The following is a 10,959-nucleotide window of genomic DNA, read 5'->3' as shown; positions in this document are numbered from 1 at the left end:
TGTTTATTCATCGTACATGGAAGAGAAAATATAGAAAAAGCATTTGGTAATAAGAAAGAAATAACACCTTACCTTAGACTAAATTCGACTAAGAAAACCAAAATCGGTGCGGTTATTTATGAATTAATCATAGCTGATTAATAATGAGAGCTGCAGAGATTCGGATGACGATTTCCATTGGCAGATGAGACGTAGTGGGGAGAACACGTGTCCAATTTTCCCTCATATTTTTTCCTCCCTGATCTGGATTTTTCACTTGTCACGGCAAGAAAGGAACCCCTAAAATAAGACTTGTGAGAGGCGTTCCTGCGCCGGCTTTCGCCTCTGATGGACATCTTGGCTTGCAGATCCGAAGAGAACAGTTATAATATCATCCCCTCTGCGGCAACCATGCTTTTCCATGGCCTCCCTGGAGGCGACGTGCACGGTGTGGTGGAAGAAATGGACCGGAGAGGAAAGAGCGAGTCAGCAGGCATCAGCTCGGCCATCGACATGGGGGAGTCAGAGACGGTAGGAGACTGTGGCCTCGTTAGGGCAGCACCACATGTGACAGAGCTGCTCAAAGCCGTTTCTAAAGTGTTTTTAATTGCACGTTTTCACTTGGGATCGATCATAAACACGATATAAAAACAAAGAAAGAAAAAAAAAAAGATAAAGCAAGGAGAAAGATAGTGGATACACATCAAGGCATTTTACTAAAAAGTGTTATGACTACGAGTCCATTATATGTTTCAAAGGAAATATGTCTGGAAATAAACATATCATACAAGAATAATAAGCACATGAAATAGCAAAATTATACTTTCAATTCACACCGAACAACTGTCACACTAATGTCCCGGATTAGTGTTTAGTTGCCTTCTCAAACTTCTTCCAAAAGGCCTGCCACTGTGATCCTGATCCTGCATGAAACTTATTTCAGTCAGAAGAGATTGAACTGAGCAGAAATGAACAGGTTCCACGATTATTGGACTTATTTAATTTTGTACAGCAATTCATTTAATTAAATTAGCTATTTTAAATGCCCTCAAACCCCACATTAAATATGGACAATACCGAACATATTCAGTGGTGCACAAACCAGTTAGAATATATGTATACAGGAAGATTAGCACAAACATTAACAGCCAAACCCAGTTGAAAGTTTATATTGAATTGACAAGTAGAGTAAGATTGTGTTTCTTATTGTTTATTGTGTGCACTTTCAATTAGATAAAAACACAACTTATAATTGTAAGGTTCTGTAGTCATTGTTAAATGTACTGCAATAATAAATAAATAAATAACTAGAGAAAATGCAATGGAGGACAATTTAATTTGTATTCAGTTTCCAACTTCATTTGCAAATCATTTTTAGAGGATATACGTGTGTGTGCATGCACGTGCGTTTTTTAGGCCTCTCGAAAATAACATTTCATGACAGTCTCGTATCGAAGCGTTGTGTTAGTGTACGTTTAATTATCGTTGTTATTATCTTTAGGAGAAAAGAAAAGCACATACAGTACATGGTGTCCATAAAATATAAATGTTCCTCTAAAAGCCACGCCGTGCGTACATGTGTCTTATTAAGGTTATATTAAAACACTTTAGATGCGTTTTTAAATAAGAGTATTCTGCTGCTGTATGCAATTATTATAAATATTATTATCACTGTCTCACTTTACTTTATTGTCTACTGTAGTAGCCGTCATTCATATTCATATTTTATGGTTACTATAGCACACCTTCTTATTGCTATGATTTAGTTTATTACATTTTGGTCAAAGAGAGGAGTTTGCTTTGTCTTTATCTAACAGTTTTTCATTTTAATATCACTATAATATTCAGGCCTAATACTATTATATATATATATATATATATATATATATATATTGTTGAGATGAAATACTTTTTTTTAATCCTACAATTTGTCTTTATTATTTTTTCTCAAATCAGCCCATACGTGAGAGCTGGCCTCTGAGGCTGGATCTGATGATATTTATTATTATTCTAAAGAAATAGAATCCTCTCCCACGTTAGCATGACTTAACGTCAGGCTAACGGATGTCATACCTTTTCTACACTGTATTTCTTCCTTCCTGACTCTGTGCCCTCGTGCCTCTCTCCTGCAGTCCCTGCCGTGTATGCCCGGGGAGCGCGTGGCTCTGTGCGCGGGCTGCGGCAGGAAGATCGCGGACCGGTACTACCTGCTGGCGGTGGACAAACAGTGGCACATGCGCTGCCTCAAGTGCTGCGAGTGCAAGCTGAACCTGGAGTCAGAGCTCACCTGCTTCAGCAAGGACGGCAGCATCTACTGCAAGGAGGACTACTACAGGTAGGGTCCACTGTCCATCCCATAGTGCCAGGCTGTTAAGTGACACCGTTTAGGACATTTAGAGCCTCAAGCGTGTTTCAAAATATGGTAAATGTGGCTTCTGGCTACGCATTATACATGACCAGGGATGGGAAATGTAAAAATGTATTTCCAAAAATACTTTATATGTGTATTTCCCTTGATTTAATAACAAATATATCAGGTTTATTTAAAAAAAAAAAAAAACCCACACAATTAGCATTTTTTTTCTACGTCACATATGTTACCCTGGTAGGTTTATGGGTTTACAAAAACTGATACTGAAATGTTTGCACTGAATACATGTAATATGTTGTGCCATAATTACATATCTAAATAAGACCCTTGTAGTTCCATTACTTTTCTCAGTATGAACATACTGACAACAGAAAGAAAGTAAAAACGAAAAATGGAAAGAAAGAAAGAACAAAATGTCACATCAGGCTAATATTCATATTCCATATTTCAAATGAATACAGAGTGAATGAACCTGAGTGGTGCACAGGAAAAGTGAATGCATGTTTTAACACACACACACACACACACACACACACACACACACACACACACACACACACACACACACACACACACACACACACACACACACACACACACACACACACACACACACACACACACACACACACACACACACACACACACACACACACACACACACACACACACACACACACTTGCAGCCACTGACGAGTTTCTGTGTTGTCCGCAGAAGATTTTCGGTGCAGAGGTGCGCTCGGTGCCACCTGGGGATCTCGGCCTCGGAGATGGTGATGCGGGCCCGGGACCTCGTGTACCACCTCAACTGCTTCACGTGCACCACCTGCAGCAAGATGCTCACCACCGGGGACCACTTTGGCATGAAGGACAGTCTGGTGTACTGTCGGCTGCACTTTGAGACTCTCATCCAGGGAGAATATCAGACTCATTTTAACCATGCGGACGTAGTCCCGCACAAAGGCCTGGGCCCGGCCAACACTCTCGGACTATCCTACTTCAACGGCGTGGGCTCGGTGCAGAAGGGCCGGCCCCGGAAGAGGAAGAGCCCCGGGCCGGGGGCCGAGCTGGCGGCTTATAACGCAGGTAGGAGCATTTATAAAGCATGTTGCGAAGGAACGCTGGGTCATTTAAACGATGCAGACTGCTTCCATCATCATATCATTCATTTATTTTTGGATCTTCATTTTTTTTATGCGATCGTGCAAAATATATAAAAAAAGATATCATCGCTGCCTATTGTAAATGAAAGGTCTCTCTCGGATCAAACCCGTTGTTGTGAAAGCTCTCCGGAACAACTGCATGTCGGGTCTGCGCCCTGCTTGTTGTCGGCGTTTTGTGGAAAAGTTGACATTTTGTTTTTTATAACCTGCGATTACATATCTCTTAAATATGTATAGATTCGTATCATAATCTAAGCACACAACAGTTCTGACAGCTTGTGTCACTTTCATTCAGTGAGGCAATGTGCTACATAATGACTTTATAGCGAAACTGTTCCACATTTCTTTAAAGCTCTATAAAAGTGAGTTTTGTCAGGAGCTGTGTGTTGCGTTCAGGACCTTCACATAATTATAGTCTGCAGTTCCAGTGAGCTGATGCTTTCTGTCAGAATGTCCATGTGGAGGCCAAACATTGTGCATGAATAAACCTGAACACTGACTGCACAAAGACAAGAGCATGCAGGCCAATAGGAGGCCAGGCAGGAGCGAACAGGCCTCCACAGAGAAGAACCACAGATCAATTGTTCCACGGTGGGAAAGCGATTTACAGTCCAGCGTTTGTTAACACAAAAATAAAAGCAGTTCCTGACAGTTTGAAGTTCCACGTGTCAGATATGTGGATTACACTTTTCAAACGGCTTCATTTAGATTTCATTATAATCTGCAGCAGTCTATGGTTTGTAGCATCTCTGACTGCTAAATGAGAATCTTAAAAATAATGATGTTTAATGTTTAGAAGTCATGTTTCATTTAATGCGATCTGTGATAAAGAAAAACGTGTTTGGATGCTCTGGCGTTTGCTTTGGCCCTTATTCACTTGTCAGTTTCCATAGACATCTACAGACCTCCCCCCCACGCCACACACACACACACACACACACACACACACACACACACACACACACACACACACACACACACACACACACACACACACACACACACACACACACACACACACACACACACACACACACACACACACACACACACACACACACACACACACTGGGGCAGGGTCACGAAGAGTTATTCACCGGAATAGAGGCAGGAAACTTGCTGAAGGGAGAACTCTGGTTGGGTCTCATTTTGTATTCTTTAGTTAGTAAATCTTCCTATTAGTGTAAACAGAAAGTTGCTTATCCCATCCAGTATATTTAGTTGATAAATCTTCCTCTTTTTTATTTTGACAGTCTTGGTAGATTTAAATAAGTTGCTCCCTTGTTGTAAATAACCCCCCCCCCACTAGACTTCCTTTGACTGTGCTTTCTACCTGAGCCAACACATCACTTTCTTTATTTTAAGATGCTGCCACTTATAATCATTATAATTAACGATAAAAGTAAACTGCTCGAAAACAAGTCAAATGTTTCCAGCTATCAGTGTTGGACTTTGCTTTAAGACAATGGTTTGCTCTGAAATGATTAGAACAACATATTTCATCCGGAAGATAACAAGGAGAAAGGAAGCCTAGTTTCAGAGCAGTGTGTGTTTTAACAAGAGACATCCTGGGAAGAGAGTCAGGAGAGGGAGAGGTGCGCCCTCTGCTGTTTCAGACCCGCAACAACACGAGCTTCACCTGAGCCTCGCATGGGAGAACATGTGGAGTCCTGCAGCTCCGAGGAACCATTGCGAACAGTGTGTGTGTGTGTGTGTGTGTGTGTGTGTGTGTGTGTGTGTGTGTGTGTGTGTGTGTGTGTGTGTGTGTGTGTGTGTGTGTGTGTGTGTGTGTGTGTGTGTGTGTGTGTGTGTGTGTGTGTGTGTGTGTGTGTGTGTGTGTGTGTGCACACAGGAAACAGGCTGCTTTTTGTTAAGATGCATATGCTTTGGCCGGAAAGCAGCATTTGTTCTGCCTGGTGTGTACGGACTAATTAAGTGAAGTGTTATTCTGATGGTTTCACTCACTTCATATTCATCATTTGCGTTCTGATATTGAACACGAACTGTTATGCATGCAGCAACACTTTGTATATTGCCAAGAAATCTGCAAACTGGGACAAATACATGTGTGTTGTTGTTGTGTGTCTGTGTGTCTGTGTGTCTGTGTGTCTGTCTGTCTGTCTGTCTGTCTGTCTGTCTGTCTGTCTGTCTGTCTGTGTGTGTGTGTGTGTGTGTGTGTGTGTGTGTGTGTGTGTGTGTGTGTGTGTGTGTGTGTGTGTGTGTGTGTGTGTGTGTGTGTGTGTGTGTGTGTGTGTGTGTGTGTGTGTGTGTGTGTGTGTGTGTGTGCTGAAGCCAGGCTCCCACCTCCTACCAGGACAGAAAGACGATTTGACAGCCTCAGTTCAAACTGTTGTTTCTTTCTTTCTTCATATATCATTTCCTCCACTCCTTAAACTCAACGTTCCGTGTATATCACATAGCATGTCGCATTGCTTACTATGCTTGCTCATAGTTGTGGTTGCCTCAGAGTTTATGATCACATATTTTTTGGTTTAATGTTTGAGGTTTGAAATGAAAAATAGAATTCTTAAACACTGCATTTCCAGATGGTCTGTGCTTAAAAATAGCAGGCTTTCATGACTGGGCTCATGGACATATTGGGAGCTAGATATTGTGTCACTCAAAGAGGACAGCCCACAGTGTTCCACACAAACAGCCAATCAGAAGTGAGGGACTGAACACGTCTCAATAATGATGGTTGTGATTGAATCTGTGTCTAACCCGCCGTCCTCTCCTGTCGCAGCGCTCAGCTGTAACGAGAACGACGGCGAGTCCATGGACCGGGACTCCCAGTACAGCTCCAGCCAGAAGACCAAGCGCATGAGGACGTCCTTCAAGCACCACCAGCTGAGGACCATGAAGTCCTACTTCGCCATCAACCACAACCCAGACGCCAAGGACCTGAAGCAGCTGGCCCAGAAGACCGGCCTCACCAAGAGGGTCCTTCAGGTACCCACAGCTATACTATCCTCCACTGTCTTTGTCTGTCCTCCACTGTACTATACTGTCCTCCACTGTACTATACTGTCCTCCACTGTACTATACTGTCCTCCACTGTACTATACTGTCCTCCACTGTCTTTGTCTGTCCTCCACTGCACTATACTGTCCTCCACTGTCTTTGTCTGTCCTCCACTGTCTTTGTCTGTCCTCCACTGTACTATACTGTCCTCCACTGTCTTTGTCTGTCCTCCACTGTCTTTGTCTGTCCTCCACTGTACTATACTGTCCTCCACTGTACTATACTGTCCTCCACTGTCTTTGTCTGTCCTCCACTGTACTATACTGTCCTCCACTGTACTATACTGTCCTCCACTGTCTTTGTCTGTCCTCCACTGCACTATACTGTCCTCCACTGTCTTTGTCTGTCCTCCACTGTCTTTGTCTGTCCTCCACTGTACTATACTGTCCTCCACTGTCTTTGTCTGTCCTCCACTGTCTTTGTCTGTCCTCCACTGTACTATACTGTCCTCCACTGTACTATACTGTCCTCCACTGTCTTTGTCTGTCCTCCACTGTACTATACTGTCCTCCACTGTACTATACTGTCCTCCACTGTCTTTGTCTGTCATCTGTTCTTTATTGTCTTTCACTTTCCTGCACCTTCCTTTAAGGTCTGTGTCTGTTCTTTTCTGTGCCTTTCTGTCCTCCACTGTCCTCTACAGTCTTTTTCTGTCCTCCACTGTCCTCTACAGTCTTTTTCTGTCCTCCACTGTCCTCTACAGTCTTTTTCTGTCCTTCACAGTCCTCCACTGTCCTCTCCAGTCTTTGTCTGTCCTTCACTGTCCTCCACTGTCCTCTCCAGTCTTTGTCTGTCCTTCACTGTGGTGTAGGAGACAAATGCTATCAGGGGTTAAAGAGCTTCTCTTGTTTTCTGCACATCAGCCTTCTTCCTAATGTAAACTAAAGGTGAGGTTTTTAAGATGTTTCTATTCCGGGGAGTTCTTGGAAAGAAAACGGCAAACAAACTGAAACAAAATCAGAGAGAAGCCTTTTTTTCTCACTTAGATTAAAACATTTAAGAAACTATTTTTAAAATCTGCATACAAAAGAATCCGAGATACTAATGACCTCAAGGGCGATAAACATGAATGCATGTTTTATTGGAATGCAAAGTTACCTCTGCAAGAGAGAGAGAGGGATGCAGTGTTCAGTGGAACAATGACGGCGTGTTGAGTTCTGAGAGATGCAAAGCAGAAAGCTCTGTTACACGCAGAGAGAGAGGAAGCAACACGGCGTTTGATTTGCACAAAAGACGACAGCAAATGATCTGGGGACTGAGACGCATAAAGCTGAGACAAAAAGGTTTCTGAATCAAATTCTTTCTGAGGAGGAAACAATCCTCCCGCTGCTTTAATTAACGCTTGCAGAAAACAAAGCAGTCGTTTTGCTTTGATGCATTCCAGTTTTCCCGCGTGTTATTCCAGCGGAAGCCGTTTCCCATGGCTCCGTCGTGATTCCAGCGCAAACACCGCGGACTCAACACAACTCAGATTCTCATCTTCAGTTTGAAAAAGAGAGCACAGATCTCGTGTATTCACATACATTACCACCAGGCAGAAGAGGAGCAGGGCACGTGCTGCAGGGCCTTTCTAACGAGAGTAATGAGTGAGATGATAGCTGCTTGTATCCCTACACACACGAGAGACAGGTCCGTTATTGTCTGTTACACTATCGTCTAAAGCAGGAAGCCAGGCTCTACTTTCATGAGCAGACATGAAAGAACAGTTTCTTTCTGTGGTCCAAGGCTTTGACTGCAGAGAGAGGCTTTATGGGTTTTGTTCACGGCGTTGTGTTTTTAAGTGTTCTTTTATCCTTGACTCGCAAACACACTTTTTAAAGGCACGAGGAGATGCTCACCCGTGTGCGGCGAGTTCATATAAGTCTACTTGGGTTTCTCAACATCAAAGATGATTCTTTGCTGTTTTGCTGCAAACAGTCCATCAAACTAAAAACAAGATACCTTTATTTCCTCTGATGTCCCGATCACAGGGTCTGTGTCCGGTCCGGTGAGGGCTTGGTGACATGTGGGCGCAAAGCGTCCGGGTTAGGGAGATGAGCTGCTCATTGATGCACGGTGTTGACCAGAAGCAGGATACCTCTATGAGGGACACTGACATTGTTACAGCAGAAAGAGCCACAGACGGGTTCAGCACAGTTTCAAACATTTGATTACACAGAGTCTGAATGACCTCTAGTTGTGTGCATTATATAAATGTACACCATTATATATTTGATTTATATTTCTATATATTTTATATTTATGCATTTCCTGGTTTATAATCCCGGACCTTGCCCGGAACAAAGAAAGACAAAGAAATTATACATATGAAAATAGTTCTGTGTTGTGTGGGTTATTCACAGCAATAAGGACACTCGTTCTAGAAGGAGATGATACATCCGAAATGCGTAAACTGTCCTTCATACTGATGATGAGATCCATAAACGGTGAAGACCTACATCTAAACATACACGTACAAAACTGAAACGTTGAACCTATTATTTTTTATTTAAACTTAATATTATTGCTTTTAACTAAACTAATACAATTATGTGAAATCTGTTAACATCATACATTTCATTAAAGTAAACCTTTCAGTTGTTTCAGTGTCGATGGATAGAACAGATACCATTATAGATACAACACATATATTTGTTTGTGTAATGTAAAGCTGACCCGTTGGCAATGATTACATATGAGGGTCTTCAGGTGGCCCGTTCCTATAGTAACAGGATGATGTTGTTCCTGCAGGTCTGGTTCCAGAACGCCCGGGCCAAGTTCAGGAGGAACCTGCTGCGGCAGGAGAGCACGGGGGGGGACAAGGCCTCGGACGGCTCCACGCTGCCGGGGGGGACGCCGTCGGGCCCGGCCTCAGATATCTCCAACGCCTCCATGAGCCCCTCCAGCACCCCCACCACCCTCACAGACTTGACCAACCCAACCATGCCCACCGTCACCTCGGTGCTCAGCTCCGTGCCGGGCGGCATGGACGTCCACGAGTGCCGGAGCCCGTCACAGACCACGCTGACCAGCCTCTTCTGATGCCCCACCCCTCCCCCTCTCAACTCTGCTCCGCCCCACTGGATCTAAGACTAAGGACTTGACTCCTTCCAACAGTAATGGATTAGAGAAGAGAAGGTAACGGAAACATGAAAACAGAAATAATTTCGCTCTGAGCCCATTAGAGACTATTTGCATAGTGAGGCGGCCGGGCCTTACAGATGGAGCAGTTGTTGTTATTTTGATGTTGTTGTCTTGTCGAGAACTGAGGAGACTTGATTTGCATTTTTCAATGTTTACAGAAAGAGACTGCGGGAAAAAAGAAACTGCTTAATTTTGAATTCATTCATTTTTTCCAGCACAGTATTTATGTTGTTGTTCAAGAGTCACTGTTAGAAAGGATTGTAAAAGAATCTTTTTTTGAAAATCTGAGATTAAACACAGGTTACAATATTCTACGCGTGCCCCGTGCCTCGCGGTCCACTTCGTCTCCAACAGCACCACACACTGATTTCACTGCAGAGAGCCATGACCTCCATGTGTGCATGTGTGTGTGCGTGTGTGTGTGTGTGTGCGTGTGTGTGTGTGTGTGTGTGTGTGTGTGTGTGTGCGTGTGTGTCTGCGTGTGTGTCTGCGTGTGTGTCTGCATGTGTGTACTTTGCATACAGTTATACGCAGTGTGCAGCGCTTTCATTTCTAAAGCTCCCTTCAGTGGTAGGTCTGATGAGAGCCGCGCAAACGGATGTCGTGCTTCTACCAACGAGCGTTGTCTTCCTCACTTTGTCAACATCAGGGTTCGAGCAGCGCTCCACGAGGACACTGTGTTTGAAAAGCAGTTATTATTGAATCATTTAAGTTGAATGCACTTTTAGAATTGGCAAACTGAGACACGGGTCACATGCATGGGAATACGTGGATTATCTCACATCACATTTTCTTGGACTAAAACTTATCATTTTGTTTATAATACAACACATTTGCTGTGAAGACGCTGCTCTGGTGGCACGGATCAGATACACACACACACACACACACACACACACACACACACACACACGGATCAGATCCTGACTGAGCTCGCACAGTTAGACAAACATCCTACATCCACACACACACACACACACACACACACACACACACACACACACACACACACACACACACACACACACACGCACACGCACACACACACACACACGGATCAGATCCTGACTGAGCTCGCACAGTTAGACAAACATCCTACATCCACACACACACACACACACACACACACACACACACACACACACACACACACACACACACACACACACACACACACACACACACACACACACACACACACACACACGCACACACGCACACACACACACACACACGGATCAGATCCTGACTGAGCTCGCACAGTTAGACAAACATCCTACATCCACACACACACACACACAC

General features: G+C 43.7%; 1 protein-coding gene across 2 annotated transcripts; it reads left to right on the top strand.

Moving 5' to 3' along the window:
• Positions 1–6: 6 nt before the first annotated feature.
• lhx2b (LIM homeobox 2b) lies at positions 7–9,938 on the top strand. 2 transcript variants are annotated; one of them, XM_034091605.2, is made up of 5 exons: positions 7–510; positions 2,112–2,314; positions 3,069–3,436; positions 6,257–6,462; positions 9,265–9,938. In XM_034091605.2, exons 1-5 carry the CDS (start codon positions 328–330, stop codon positions 9,553–9,555), a joined length of 1,251 nt encoding a protein of 416 aa, XP_033947496.1. In that variant the 5' UTR covers positions 7–327; the 3' UTR covers positions 9,556–9,938. The 2 variants fall into 2 exon arrangements, with proteins under 2 accessions (XP_033947496.1, XP_033947494.1); XM_034091603.2 differs by having other exon boundaries at positions 3,066–3,436.
• Positions 9,939–10,959: the final 1,021 nt, after the last annotated feature.

Source organism: Pseudochaenichthys georgianus, chromosome 9 (assembly GCF_902827115.2).
Source record: "Pseudochaenichthys georgianus chromosome 9, fPseGeo1.2, whole genome shotgun sequence".
NCBI classification, from domain to species: Eukaryota; Metazoa; Chordata; class Actinopteri; order Perciformes; family Channichthyidae; genus Pseudochaenichthys; species Pseudochaenichthys georgianus.
Note: the sequence above shows the minus strand (reverse complement) of the source record. Positions and strands in the feature narration are given on the sequence as shown.

Coding starts and splice junctions, on each gene's coding strand:
- lhx2b (XM_034091603.2), top strand. CDS start 328: ATGGACATCTTGGCTTGCAGATCCGAAGAGAACAGTTATAATATCATC. Junction 2,315..3,065: donor TGCAAGGAGGACTACTACAG/GTAGGGTCCACT, acceptor TGTTGTCCGCAG/AAGATTTTCGGTGCAGAGGT. Junction 6,463..9,264: donor TCACCAAGAGGGTCCTTCAG/GTACCCACAGCT, acceptor TTGTTCCTGCAG/GTCTGGTTCCAGAACGCCCG.